We start from the raw sequence: 15,595 nt of genomic DNA on the forward strand, positions 1-15,595 counted from the left end.
TTATTTATAGAGCTAATAGTTGTACAGGTTTAGCTGTGAGAATGTTCTGGGTCTAAAAATAATATCAGGAAACTACACTAGTTCAAAAATTATGTAAATACATTTCAAACACAAATACAATTTTCTTTTGTTTCTTTAGTTTTTAACATCTTACCTTCCAGCTAATGCATGGCATATACAAATATATTTCAAAGTAAATCGAGTGTTTACCCTGTTAATCTCATTGAGTTATGAAAATATAGCAGTAGAGGAGCATTAGGAGAGAACGGGAACTTAACTTAAAATTTTAACATGGCTTTTGCAGCGAAATATGTTTGAAGGTTGTTAAAAGATTGTAGCTCTAAGGAATCTAGCATAACATATTTGTATATTACTGGGATATTTTTATATCCATTGTGTGTGAGCGTTGGTCTTGAATCCCTCAGTGTTTTGAAGTCTTTTTCATTTTTGTCTAAAGCACAATGCGGGGCTGGGCAGAGAAAAGAACGGAGTTGTGATCACAGGGTTAGCGTTGGAATCAGCTCTTCTGTGGCTATTCAGCCTGGATCAGAGCTCTGCAGCCCTGGGGCACCAGCCAAGCTACTGGGAAGGTCACTAGGAGACACCAGCGTGAAGTGGGGCGGTGGCAAAAGCTTTCAGCTAGAGCCAAGTGCCTGGAGCCTGGGAGTATTCAATCAAGAGTGTGGAATGTGGAGATAGTCACAAGGGAGACTTGATTAATTCTATTGAATGAAGTTTCTTGTGGGTACGATGCATCTGTTCCCACGGAATATTGAAATGTTCTTCTACCTAGCTCTCTCCCCGCCGCTAACAGCACTGAATATTCAGGTCACCTTCTTCATCTGGAGCACATCTCTACTTCTGTAGGCTTTTGAGGGCTGATAGATTTCTTTATGAACAAAGACTCTTTTCATGTTGAATTATCTTGTTACTTTAATTTTGTTTTTTATTTTTTTTAATATTTTTATTGATTTCAGAGAGGAAGGGTGAGGGAGGGAGCGATAGAAACATTAACGATGAGAGAGAATCATTGATTGGTTACCTCCTGTATGTCCCACACTGGGATCGAGCCCACAACCCTTACATGTGTCCTGACCTGGAATCGAACCGTGAGTGACCTTCTGATTCATAGGTCGATGCTCAACCACTGAACTACGCTGGCCAGGCTATATTTAATTTTATTGACATTGAACCCAAAATGTTACTCTTGTTAAAATGATTTAAAAAGACAATGTAGGTGATACAAACAATCATGATTTAGTACTTCATAAAGTGGGCAGTCTCCACTCTCAAGGGTCCACAGAACTGCACAGTGGAGTGGCAGACAGGAAGCCTTTATTGGGTAAAGAGTAAGGAACAAAGAAGAGAAACACAGAAAATGAATAAAGAGCAAGGAAATAAGTATAGAGCCCAGAGTTGGCTTGGTTTTGGGGGATCCAGCAGCTCCGTGTTGGGCCTAAACATTTATCTCAATACTGTTTATAGGGTAAATGGGGTTTACATGAACCTTTACCCATATAATCCTCATGTCTACTCCCTGTTTTAAAGAATAGGAAACTGTTGCTTTTCTTATATTCTTGAGGATTCAATCATCGTCCTGGAAATTAAGGCCAGGATTTTAAGTGAAATGTCATCTGATACAAGTGGCTTAGGTAGGGGACAGATAAGTAACTATATTTCGATCACAGGTGGTTATGCTACCTGAAAGCTGCTTTGTGGATAGGCAAAAATAGTCTGGTTGTAATCTATGGCCATCAGCCTTAGGAAAAAAATGAAGCTGTGTTTAGAAGAAATAGTCTGTTGGCCTGAAGTTCCCTCAGAAAAGTTAATATCTGGATATAAATGGAACAAGAGGGAGACTAAAAGAGTTCCCAGGGAGAGGGGTGTTTATTAATTTTTCAGATGTGATCCTTTCTCTCTGACCTGTCTCTGACTTTCATGAGATATTTACAAGACCGGGTTGTGGAATTATAAATGGGGCTCTAAATGAGCCTCCACTCCCTCTACTGCTGTGACAATGTTGATGGAAAAAAATAAAAAGTATGGGGGACATTGCACAAAAGTAAGACAGGAGCTGCAATTGTCATCAGAACTTACCCACCTGGGGTGTAAGTGAAAGCAGCAGGAGCCTGGTTGTCCTGGAGGTCCGGCTCCGTGTTGAATAGGAAAAAGACACTGCCAGGCCTTGGCTGGGATGCCGGAGGACGTTGGCTGTGAGGAGTGCAGAACCTTTTTAGAATGATAAAAACTCCTTCACAGAAACATTATTAGGGGGAAAGAAATCATTAACCCAGCCAGGTCACAGAGTTGGGTCAGAACAACTTTAATATTCTTGCCAATGTCTGTATTCAGAGAAATATGCCTGCCTGTTTCCCTTATGGCCCAGGGGAGTTCAACCAATTTCAGCCTCATACCTGATCCAAAGCTAAATATTGGTTGGTGGGATTTTTTTTTTTTTTTAAACTGCATGATAGAAAATGGGTTTTCGGTGTCTTTTTTTTCTTCCTTTTAAATCCTATCCTCAGTGGATTTGGTCTTTCTAAAGCACCTGTGGGGATTATTTTGTACCATTGTGTCAAATCCCATCTAAAGAATAAGCTTCTTTTTAAAAGAATTCACATGGTTGGGTACTGGAATGCATTGTCAGCATTGCGGTGCCTTTTATACACAATCGTGGAAAAGCTGAGACAATAGATCTTGTGAACATTCTCTGGAGGCCTTGAGGAGATGTAAGGCAAAGAGGATGCTCTTGGACTCATTGCTAGAGGCGAGGAGAACATAAAGGTGTATTTCCCGCAGGATAGGAATGTTTGGACCAAAATAAGAAGCTTTCTTCTCCCCACCCCTACCCTGCCCCAAGCCCTTTCCTTGTCTCTATTCTCTGGAGCTATGACAAATATTTGAAATTGTGTTCTTTTTCATAAATATTTCCTTTCTTGCTTTAACATTGTTGGAAAAAGACATTTCTAAAACAAGTGTTAAGACGGAACTGGTTATTTTTGATATGAGAACCTTGGAAATATTTCTTCATTTGTGTGCTTTTTGTTTTGTTTTGTTTACATTTTCTTCCTGTACTTCCCATTGCCTTGGGCTTTTAACAAACACATCAAATCCCTAAGAGTGCATATTCCAGATGTAAGTATTGATTGCTGCTTGCCTTCCTGGTATAACTACAACCTCTATTTTTAGAATGTACACTTTAGTCATTAAAAGATATCTTTGGCTGCTAACTTAAAAAAAAGTTTTTATTAATTTTTTTAGAGAGAGAGGAAGGGAGAGGGATAGAGAGATGGAAACGTTGATGAGAGAGAAACATCCATCAGCTGTCTCCTGCATGACCCCTAATATTAAAGTTGTTCTGACCCAACTCTGTGACCTGGCTGGGTTAATGATTTCTTTCCCCCTAATCATGTTTCTGTGAAGGAGTTTTTATCATTCTAAAAAGGTTCTGCACTCCTCACAGCCAACGTCCTCCGGCATCCCATGCATGTGCCCTGACCAGGAATCAAACTGGGGACCTCTTGGTTCATTGGTCGGCTCTCAACCACTGAGACACACTGGCCTGGCTGACTGCTAACTTTTTATTTATTTATTTTTATTATTTTTTAATATATTTTTATTGATTTCAGAGAGGGGGAGAGAGAAACATCAATGATGAAAGAGAATCATTGATTGGCTGCCTCCTGCACGCCCCCTACTGGGGAACCAGCCACAACCTAGGCATGTGCCCTGACTGGGAATTGAACCTGTGACCTCCTGGTTCATAGTTTGACCACTGAGCTATGCCAGCCAGGTAGGCTGCTAACTTTTTAGATCAACATTATCACTACCGTTTTCTCAGCTATTTCCACTTAAAACATATCTTTAAAATATTAGATATCTTAACCTTGTTGAAAGATAAATTTATAAAATTAATAATTCCAAGAGTTTATTTGAGCAAAAATTGATTCCAATTGGGCAGCTTCCCATCTAGCAGATAGAAAGGAGCTCCAAGACTTTTATAGGCAGAAGGAAGTGGGAACAAGAAAGTTAGACTACACTACACAAAAAAGCAGGTTGGTTACTGCAAGGTTACTTACCTGTCTATAGGCAGATGGCCCAACTAGTTCTGGTCAGATGATTCCTGATTGACTGGTTTCAGAGTCCATTTCTGGGAGAGCTGGAACTGTAATTAAGTCTCAGTTTGGTGACATGTGGCTTAGCATAAGTGACTCCATTGGGGGCCTGTTGTCTTGTTTTGAACAACCATGATCATTAACTGCCTACTTATTAATTTAGATAAGTGTTTTATAAAGATGGAATGTGATAGGCTTTCTCATCTTCGTTGTAAGTCACGAGAAAGTTTAAGTATATTAAAGGCTGATGGGCTAATATGCCAGCCATTTGGTTTTAGGTTATGAAAAATTTGTACCTATGGACCCAGGCTTTTGTGCACCTAAATAATTGATATTTTTCCTCCTAAGGAATACTAAGAGAACAGAAGGGTACATTGAAAATATCACTTAATTATTTTGTGGAAATTTCCTAACCTATGAAATGAAGAGGTAGACAGGTCTTTTTCTTTATATGTTCAGCTTTCCCCATTATGAACCCTTAGTTTTCCCATCTTCATGATCTAGTTATCTATGTATGTGTATTTGAGGATGGAGTCTGCCTCAATCTTATATATTTTGGAACCCTGGGAGGGAACTACAGGGCTTTAAAGGGTCTCCAGCAGTCCTTTTGGTTGGAAAAAGAAGTCATGTGTGCAAGGTGGTGGACATTCCTGAATGGGACAAGTAGGGTCGCAAGGTAAAGAAAAGGAACCCCTAAATTTTTTTGGGCCATAATTTTAGGGCAATATTTGCAACTCTATAGAACTTGAAAAAGTAATATGTTTGCCCAGAATGCTTCCTGTCATGTAATAGACCCAGAAAAGTGTTCAGGCCTTGAGAAATATTCTAAAAGTTCTGCTCTTGCCTGGCCAGTGTGGTTTAGTTCATTGAGTGTTGTTCTATGCACCTAAAGGTTGTAGGTTCAATTCCCAGTCAGGGCTTATAACCAGGTTGTGGGTTTGACCTCTGATTGGGGCATGTACTAAGGCAGCCAATCAATTTCTCTCTTTCTCCCTTCCTCTCTCTAAGCATGTCCTTGGGTAAGGATTTCAAAAACAAGTTTTGCTCTTTAGTTATCAACTTTGTATAATGCCTAACAATGTGCCTAAACTTAACGGCCTAAATATACAAAAAAGAAAAATAGCAGTTTCAGCACCTAGTGACTTGAGGTTATTTGGTGGGGTGCATACTGGAAAAGAGTGAATCGAAAGGGAGAAGTGTGAATTGAGAATTTATTATCTTTTGTCCCATTTCAGTTCCTACTTATCCTCTGTTTATATCTAGAAAGCCAGTTCCCTAAAACTGAGCAATGCTCTTGTCATACTTCTATTACCCTACTAGTTTTGATAGACTTGACTCCACTACTAAAGTCTGGATTCTCAGAAGCCAAAGGCTATGTGTACTTAAATTCTGTGCCACAATCAGTGCTGTAGAATACTCAATCATACATTACTCATGCCCTGTGCACATGTGCTCCACTCAGTCTGGGATGTCCTTACACCACTTCACCAGGGTAAATCTTAAGCAGTTTTGAGGACTCAACTGAGGCGATGCCTCTTCTAAAAATATCTTCCCTGCCCTGCCCATCTGGGTTAGACCTGCCCCGGCTCCCATGGCGCCCTGTGTGTGCCCCCAGCATTGCCTCCTATGCTGTATCACACTATTTTATGGACCAATCTATAAACCATCAGCTCCTTGAGGACAGAGACTAAGTATTTTCCACTTTCATGTCCCCGGTGACTGACATATGGTAATCTCATCTGTTACTGGAGCAGATTTTAGAAATGGTAGAAAATAGTTGGCAGTAAACATATCCACCCTATGATCCAGCAATCTGATTCTGAGCATATAACCAAGTGAAATGAATGCATAGACATGTACAAGCATATCAATGGTGTCTATATTCAAAATAGCTATGAATTAGAAGTAATTCAAATGTGCATCAACAATAGACTGTATAGTGCTCCATTCAATCCATGAATAGCAACAATGGAAAATACTGAATCACTGCTACACACAATATGGATGAGACTCACAAACACAAAGGCCAGCAAAAAAAGCCAGACACAAAAGAATAAATATTGTAAAATTGTTATACAAGCAAATATCAGTCTGTTGTGATGAAATAAGCAAATCTAATCTATGGTGGTAAAAGTCAGAACAGTGGTTGCCTTTGCAGGAGAGTGGGGGAGATGGTATTACTGGAAAGGGCTATGAGGAAACTTTCTGGGAGGCCAGACATGTTTTATCTCTTGATCTTGTTGTTGGTTACACAGGTGTGTAAAAATTCATCATTACACATTAAGATGTGTGCACTTTACTGTTAGTATGTTATACCTCTATAAAAATGTTAAATAAAAAAGAACTCCATCAATGCAGTTTAATAGGGAACTGATTTGCAGGAGCTTTTGGTTGTGGAATGTTTTCATCTTACTGTAAGTGTTTGCTTATAAAGTTTTCATAATTCTCAGGTTGATTTTAAACAGTTATACAATATACAGGTGGCATGTCATAGAATTGTATACCTGAAACCTATATGATCTTATTAACCAATGCCATCCCAATAAATTCAATAAATGAATAAATTTTGAAACTTTGAATTATGATCATAAAATATATTAATTGCTTATAATTTATTTATATCTTTTTAGGTTTTATCTCAACTTTGTAACTGAAGAAGTAGAAAATCCTGAAAAGTAAGTATCCATATTTACTCTGAAATACTTATGAGGAATAAATGTAAGGCTATATAGTTGAAAAGTAGACCTAAAGAAGAAATTTAGTGTGGGCTAATCAACTTTATACTTATCATAATCATCATTCTCTTAGGCAGATAAAATTTATTTGATTTTATCATAAATTAGATGCCAATAACTTTATTGTATCTTCTACATTTAGCATTAAATTATAGAACCTGAAAGCATAAAATAATAAAGTTATATTTTTGGTAACTTATTTTATACATCTATACATACACTTAACATGGATTTAACAGGGCCTTAACTTTGCACATTGATAATATCAATGTTTCCATATATATACAAATACTGAGGGACAATGATGTATTAATTCAGTGTTTTTTTATTGCAAAGAAAGTTCATCTCAAAAAAAATGAAAATACTAATAGCATCTGCCTCATTGGGTTGTCAAAATGAGTTAATGTGTATAAAGTACTTAGATTAGTGACTATTGGTTTTTATTCTCTACACTAGAGGCCTGGTGCATGAAATTAGTGCACAGGGGGTGGGGTGTCCCTCAGCCTGGTCTGCACCCTCTCACAATTTGGGACCCCTTGGGGGATGTCCGACTGCCGGTTTAGGCCTGATCCCGCTAAACCAGCAGTTGGACATCCTTCTCACAATCCGGGACCACTGGCTCCTAACTGCACACCTGCCTGCCTGCCTGATCACCCCTAACCATTCTGCCTGCCTGCTTGATCACCCCTAACCACTCGCCTGCCTGCCTGATCACCCCTAACCACTCGCCTGCCTGCCTCATCGCCCCTAACCACTTGCCTGCCTGCCTGATTGCCCCTACTCGCCTCTGCCTCGGCCCCTGCTGCTGTGGCTTCTTCCAGAAGGACATCGGAATGATATTTGGAAGGTTGTTTGGATGTCTGGTCTAATTAGCATATTATGCTTTTATTATTATAGATAATTGTTTGGTTGTTGTTACTATTATTATATCCTTATTTTAGGAGCAAGGTAAATATTACCCATGTAAGAGTGTTTTCTATATTTCAATATCCTAAGCTATTCTCTTTCTTCAGTGTTTTTGGTAGAAATATGAAAAATGATTTCACACCATAGTGAAGCTTGTTCTCTAAACTTTCAGTACTAAAGTCGGATGTGCATTTTATGATCTCTCCTATTCTTGTGTACAGATTCATTGAATCTTTATATTTAGAGAAAATAAACTTGCATTTTAAAGGAGAAACATCAGCTATGAGAGTTTTATAATAAATTAAAGTAACTATCAAATCTGATGTAGACTAAGATTATTATCACTGGTGACCTTGGATAAAATATTTTCATTTTCTGGAATTCATGATTCTGAAAACTGTATTAAATATTCCTAGAATACTTTTATTTTGATATGATATTTTAATGTGTTAAACTAAGGAACTTCTCATGAGAATTTAAGTAAGAATCTCTGGATTTTTAGGTCAAGATAATGGGTAACTATTGAAACTTCAGTTGAAGAAAGACCTGTCTGATATCATTCTTTTTTCATACTAGATACTCAGATATTTAGTTCTTGCATGGAAGATTTTGCATAAGACTTAGCCAACACATTTATTTTCTCAAAATCAGAATCCGAGATAGCCACAAAATCCCCTTAATGAAAACAACTGATTAAATTTGTACTATGCATTATTTATCAACCAAAGAAATTCAGGGTTTTGAGCAATTTATTCAGTGTATTAAATTAAAAAAATAACATTTCCCTGCAATGTTGACAACCAGTCCAAGCCTTTTAAAAATAAATCTTATTTTTTTAAACACAAAGAATGCTTTGGGACATATTCATGGTTGACTATAGAGAACAGATGGTAAAATTATGTGGACCTATTCCAGATGTGTAATTTGTATTATTTTGTAGGTCGACACAGCTCCAAAATACCTTTCGTTACAAGGGAGAATAATTATAATTTCATCTCCTTTGTGACGTGCCAAGATAAATGTGTTTCCCAAACAGTCGCAGTGCGTGTGTCCAGGTGTGCGGCAATGTGCAGCTCTCTGGCAGCTGGTGAAATGAATCATCAGCTGCAGGTACAACACCTTGTGGTATCCTCCTCCGCCGAGGCAATAAATTTCACCTTAAATTGTGAGGGAATAGAAAAAGTGGTCATTAATGTCGATCAGCGAAAATGTGATTTAAAATATATAGAACGGAGAATACGGTTTCGTGATCACTATTAACAATCTTTTATATATAATTTGATATCAGTGGAAATCTTTCAAATTACCTAACATTACTCTACAGAATAATTTCTTAACTTCTAATAGGAGCATGACTTATGGAACAGTTCTGTAAGTGTTATAGCAAATGAGAGATAAGCTGGGAGATTAATATCATCAAAATAATTAGTTTGTGACTTCTTTCTTATTATCGTACCCATTCTTAATAGCTTATAAGACACTAATCCTAAAATTTGAGGCAAAATTCCTGCTGTATGATTACATTTGTAATGTTAAAAAATGTTCCAATGATATTTCTTAAAATGTTTTCTTCTCTAAAAGCAGCTTTGGACTATAGAAGTAGCAATCCTTAAAAGACATTTACCATTTTTATGTGAAAATGCAATAATATCTTTGACATTTTGCAATAATATAAAAATATTGCATTTAATAATTATCTATAGCATGGTGACTGGCTCCACAAATAAATATATTAAAGTAAGAATAGTATTTTGAAGAGCATAAAAGTCCAAAGTTTAGATCACATAAGTGATAGAATCCCAACGAATATCTGAATTTTAAAATAATATTGCCCCACCCCCCAATGAAGTGTGTAGTAGTAGTGATTGCTAATGAGTACCTTTGCTTTTAAAAATCAAAATGTTTTTATTTGCAAATCTAATCGGTTTTCCCTATGATATTACTTTTGTGGTGACTGCAATCCATCATTGTTCAAAAAGTTACACAGTGCAAAGAACATATCATTGAGATGTATAATGTTTGTAATCCTGCTCTCAGATTGATAAATCATGTCTTGTGTTGATGAAAGGCAAGAAATGAATTGCTTTACTTTGACCTTGGGAGTCTGAGATTAGTCGGTTTGCCTATTAGCCTTGTTTCAGTGTTCTTCTCACTTCATTTATTCCTTCTGTTCTGAGGAGTTGGAAATAGTAGACTTGGAGGAAGTCGGTAAAGCTTGATATCATCAGTCATTTTTGAAGAGCAGGCTATCAACATGCTCTAAATAATCAACTTTAATAGGAGGTTTAAATAATCAGAGTGTCATGTTTAATTAATACTATGCCTGCTGCCAATTTATATTAATTGATGCCTGCAAGTCATCACACCTTGTACCAATGATAACTTCAAAGAAGAGAAACTTGGATTGGGAAAAATGCCCAAAGACATTTAAGGCATTGTGATGGGATCAGACTGATTCATAAATGGTCCACAATCATGTTATTTTCATTCAGTTCAGATGTTGCATGCATTCTTAGTATATGTGTTTTTATCCTTATTGATTTGTATTAAGCTAGTGTAAAGGTATCTATAATAATAAAAGTGTAATATGCTAATTAGACCAGACGTCCTTCCAGACGACCTTCCAGATGAAGCCAGGGCTTCGAGGGAAGCCTGGGTCCTGGGTGCCGGAGGGAAGCCGGTGCTGGCAGCTGGGGGAAGGAAGGCCTATTCTTGCATGAATTTCGTGCATCGGACCTGTAGTCTATATATATAAAAGCCTAAGTGACGAATGAACAAATGACTGAACGACCATTTGACCAGTCGCTATGACGTGCACTGATGGGTGCCAGACACCAGGCTCAGGGCTGAAAAGCACAGCTGTGGTGGCGGTGCGAGCCTCCCACCTCCGCAGCAGTGTGCTACCGAGCGGCGGCTGCAGGCACAGCAGGGCCGGGATAAGCGGAAGTAGCACAGGGCTGGCTGGGGCTCAGGCTCCTCCCCGGCCACCTGCCACATCACATACTGCTACATCCTTCAAGGGAATGTCGAACTGCCAGTTTTAGCCTGGTCCCTGGTCTGAGGGGATCAGGCCAAAACTGGCAGTCCAACATCCCCCAAGCGGTCCCAGATTGCGAGAGGGCTCAGGCCAGGCTGAGGGACCCCACCAGTGCACGAATCTGTGCACCGGGCCTCTAGGTTATTAATAATGCTATATTTTTTATAAGGCCTATTTCTTATAGGAAATATAAAACTATTAGCCTGGTTAAAAACATAGCAAAAGAAAACAATTTAAAGATCTTGCCCAAATGTGCTGTAGTGAAGTTGCATGACGGCGCATTAAAGGTTGAGTTAAAGTCGTTGATCTTGTATTTTGGCATTTTAAGAGTGCAGTTTTCTATGAGAGACAAATTTCCCTGTTTCTGTGTTGTAGCTTTCTAACTTAACAGGTGCTAGGAAATAGCATATAATGTCTCAATTATGTGTGCAGATTATAGCAACATTATGTTTTTTCATTTTTTAATTACAAAGTAATGTTATCTATATTTTCAGAAAACTTGCAGTTTCTTTCACAAATACTCAAATAGTATATGTTCTTAAGGTATATAAACTAATTGTCACAGAAAATTACCTCATTGTAAATAAATGTATATAGAAAAATCTAGGTTATTAAGCAGAATTAATTTGTAAACATATTTGCTGAATGAATCTCTTAAAAATGATGTCTCCTAATCAAGTTGAATTTTAAAATTGAATTTATACCCAAGTTTATAAAGATTTCTTTGGCAAAATGAGGCATCTCTTTATCAATGACAACAAAGCATTGTTAGAATTATCTTAATATTTGACAGTACATTTCTTCAATTGTTGAAATCATTGATACCTAAATTAAATTCATTCTATTCGGTGCATTTTTTTTTCTGGAAACAGAAAAAGTTTTGCAAATCAACTTTTGAGTATGTTTCACAGCAGGAGTATAATTATACTGGTTGAGCCACGGAGGCAGGCAAAAGGTCAGGATTTGGCCAGAAGTTACAGAAAACAGATGATTCTATATTTAGAGATCAAGGTCATCAAGTTACTCATCCTTGCCTTTGCTCAGTTCAAATATTTCTCACTAATGGGACATGTGTTGATGTGCCCTGAGTTCAAAATGCTTGCATTTCTCAGCTTCATATACGTATAAAAAATACATTTGGTTGAAAAAGTTTGTTCTTATAGGTTAATGTGCCAAATATGTGGTACAAAATTATAGGATTATATTATAATATTTTATCAGGCAATAAACAAAGAAGACAGATATTAATCCTTCAAGTGCTTTGTGGAAGTCATTTAGATTTTTTAATTTTTTTATTTTATTTTAAGGATTCTAACCCCATTTTGAGACAAAAATTTGAAGGACAATGCTTTGAACTATTCTACATCTTTTCATATTAGTTGTTTCTAAGTTTGAATTTTAATATTATTGAAATTTATATTTTCAGCGTAGACTCATAAACTCATTCTTTAGGGGCAATAATAGTGACTGATTTAATTTTATCCTCTGTTTTTGTTTTCTTTAGTTATCCATAAGATATTCAAAAATTTTCAGAATTAGAGGGGACCATGGATACTATCTAATCTAGCCTTTCACCACATGCATGAATCTCCTCAATACTATCTTTAAACAGATATAATCCATATACAATAAAATGAGAATCTTACTGTAACTTCCTTGAACTGAGCTACCAATATGTTCACTTGCATGTGATTAGCAACATGCTAATTCTTATGACCATTTCAAGCTTTGATAAATTGTGCCTTTGGTGGCATAGGTAAGTTAGGCCAAATGTCGTGACTGTAATAGGCACAACACAATAAGAAATTAAGTGACACACACTGGAGATAACAGAGTTGGAATCTTCTTATCTAAAAGGAAATACTTTCTACAATCAGAAGCAATAAGTCAGCCATTAGTATAGCCTCTGCTTTTGAGTTTACACTTTAGTAACTCCCTTAATTCATATTCTCATTTATGTAAATCAGCTATCCTTCTCTATGCCTGGATTTAAAAGTTGATGACTATACCCAATAGGTGGCTCATCAATAAATTTTACATTCAGAATTATATTTGGGGGGAAAACTTCTTAGATCACTAATCTCTAGTCTGTGGCCTGCTGGGTGGCATTCATTAAGATTCAGTGTTGTTTTAAGATTCTCCCAAAAATAGGATAATATCCCATGTTATTTATTATAGGCAGAGACAAGATGCATCCAGGCCATTATACTGACACTTGCGGTGCACTGAAATAATTTTGATAGTTTTGTTCTAGTCATATTCAAACATTGACTCTGCGTATCAATCTACTCAGGAAACTGAGCAACTTTTGAATTTGTATAGGTGCAGCTAGAATGTGTTACAATGTAAACATCTAAAGTTAGCCAAGTGAAGTTGAGACTTTCCAATAAAGAAGGATTTCCTTCACTTTTATGAACTGTAAAAATATTCACTTTCTGAGTCTTTGAAAACAGCACTGGTTTAGGAAACCAAAATTCGAATCCTGCCCTCTTTTAACTAGCTGTTTGACCTTGGATAGACCTCTAAATTGCTTCTGAATCTGTGTTTACCACTTTTAAATAGAGGGTAATAATCTTCCTATTACAGTTCTCATGGGATTGTGTGGATAAAATATGTGAAATTCACAATGTTAATGAGCTCGACAGGCAATATTCAAACACCATCTGCAACCAAAACCTATATTCATCAAAGATTAGAATATTTCATAATCTTTGAAAAAAAATTAGAGGATTAGCATAATTGTTTTATGAACGTGGGTGCCTCTTCTACACACATGACCTATTAATCAGCTTGAAAAGTTGTTCTGCATCATCAGCAAAGTACCGATTATTAGTAGTTAAAAGGTTCAGAAGATGATGAGAACTGCTTTTTATTTAATAGTCTCTAACCTCCTTCAGGTGGGAGTACCCTCACGCATCATAATCAGAATGAATTTCTTGGCAGATTTTTTTTTCCTTCTGAACCAAATATTTCTATGCCCACACCCAAACTGTCATCCTCACACTGTTGACTGATGGTGCAGATATAATGGATGGATTACTTGTACTTTCGCTACAGTCACCTATTTTTAGGTTCACTGTCTTACCAAGAAACTCTTTATGAAATCTGACAAACAAGGTCTTGATCTGAGTGGTTGGTATCATGTATTTAAATTGTTATTTTTATTTGTAGAAAAGAAGCTATTGAATTGATATAAAACTGAAGAACACCAGTGTTAATTTACCCCCAAATAGTTTTTATGAATTTTTGCTTAATTTAAAAATGTATAACTTTTATTAAAACTATCAATGGTATTTTTCAGTCTGAATACTAGTTGGATTACAGGGTAGCACTTTTAATAATATGATGTATTATTTCCATTCTTCAGTTGAGAAAGTTGAAGCTCATAAAAGTGAGGTCACCTCTCGTGGCCACGTCGGTAGTCCATGAGAAGACTAGGATTATAATCCACATTTGATACAAGGCATGGACTATTTGTCTGGCTCCAAAGCTCATACTCTTTCCAACCTGCCAGTTTGTCTCTTTGGGAAGCAAAGCAAAGTGAACCATGGGTGTGCCAGGTGGTGTAATGACTGATTAAGGAAGTAACTTGACTATGGAAGAGGAAGTTGGAAGAAAAGTAGAACTCAGAAAGGTCAAATAGAGAAGTGAAGGCATCTGAGACAGGGAAGGGTGTACCTCAAGCCATGAACTGTTTAGTGGTTCCAGGCAATAATGTGTAAACTGCTCTCCCTAAAGCAAAGGATTGTGAAGAGTAGAAGACAAAATGGTAGTAATGTGTGGAAGCTGGGATGTGGTGAACCTTAGCCTCCATTACAAGAGTTTTGGACCTGATCCATTGGCCAATGGGACAGGGTGTGGGGGGCTACACTGGAGGTTTTAGTGTATGTGAAGCAGTGCTTGGGGAAGATGAATGTGGTTGCAGGTTCAGTAGATTTTTTGCTGTTACATATATACAATTTAAAGGGAATTATAATCTGAAAAGTTGCATTTCAATCTTTTTTTTATATGTTTGTTTTTAATAAAAACAAATGTCATTGTAAAGCTAATTGCCTTCTAGAGTTGAACCATTGCTAGAGTCAAACAAGGTGACATATCATGTGGCAGAGAATTCTGGTAAATAGCATCATACTGTCCCAGCCCAAAGATATGGGCTACAGAACTGCTTAAAGAGAAAGGATGAGTCAACACAGTGTTCACATATTCTCTTCCAAAGCATCAAATTGTCTTGTTTTTTTTTATGAAGAGAATGCTATCATTTATTAGTATTCTGCATGCTAATGGAAGAGCTAATGAGATTAAAATAAATGACAAGAGAGTTTATTTTAGGGTAAAATGTATGTTCAAAAGTGTCAAAGAAAGGGAATTTGGTTTGGCATTGGAATTCTCAAAAGAGATAAAAGGGATTATCATTTAGCTGTAATTCTTTAGATATGCAGGTTGAATAAAAGAGGCAGACCATTGTCTGAGTTTGCTTCCAATTCTATACTATTATGGCTCTATTGTTAGGCTAGTGAGGAAGCATGTACTACACAGGAGTGTCTGGTACTAGTAAGATAAAGGAAACCCCCAGATTTTAAGGTCAAATGGAAATCCTAAATCAGAGTTTGGAAATATTTTAAATAAGATCTGTTAAAGATCTGACTTTTAAACATTTTGTATTCTAGGGGAAAGGTAGGATTAGAAGAGGGAAATAGCAAAACCAGTACAGGACAAGAGCCGGCCTGGGAGGCAACTGGCATACCAGGCACAGTGAGGTTCACTCACGCTGGTGTTGTGAAAAGAGATCCACATTGGTGTTA

At 37.0% G+C, this 15,595-nt stretch overlaps 1 protein-coding gene across 5 annotated transcripts in view; it reads left to right on the forward strand.

Annotated features, from left to right (window-relative positions):
* SLC7A11 (solute carrier family 7 member 11) overlaps nt 1-15,595 on the forward strand; it is a 239,333-nt gene that overhangs the window by 24,508 nt on the left and 199,230 nt on the right. For all 5 annotated transcript variants that reach the window (XM_059698019.1, XM_059698018.1, XM_059698020.1 and 2 more), the window contains exon 6: nt 6,746-6,790. In XM_059698019.1, coding sequence (XP_059554002.1) covers nt 6,746-6,790 — 45 coding nt within the window. The remainder of the gene's footprint in view (nt 1-6,745; nt 6,791-15,595) is intronic.

This window comes from Myotis daubentonii, chromosome 5 (genome assembly GCF_963259705.1).
Source record: "Myotis daubentonii chromosome 5, mMyoDau2.1, whole genome shotgun sequence".
NCBI classification, from domain to species: domain Eukaryota; kingdom Metazoa; phylum Chordata; class Mammalia; order Chiroptera; family Vespertilionidae; genus Myotis; species Myotis daubentonii.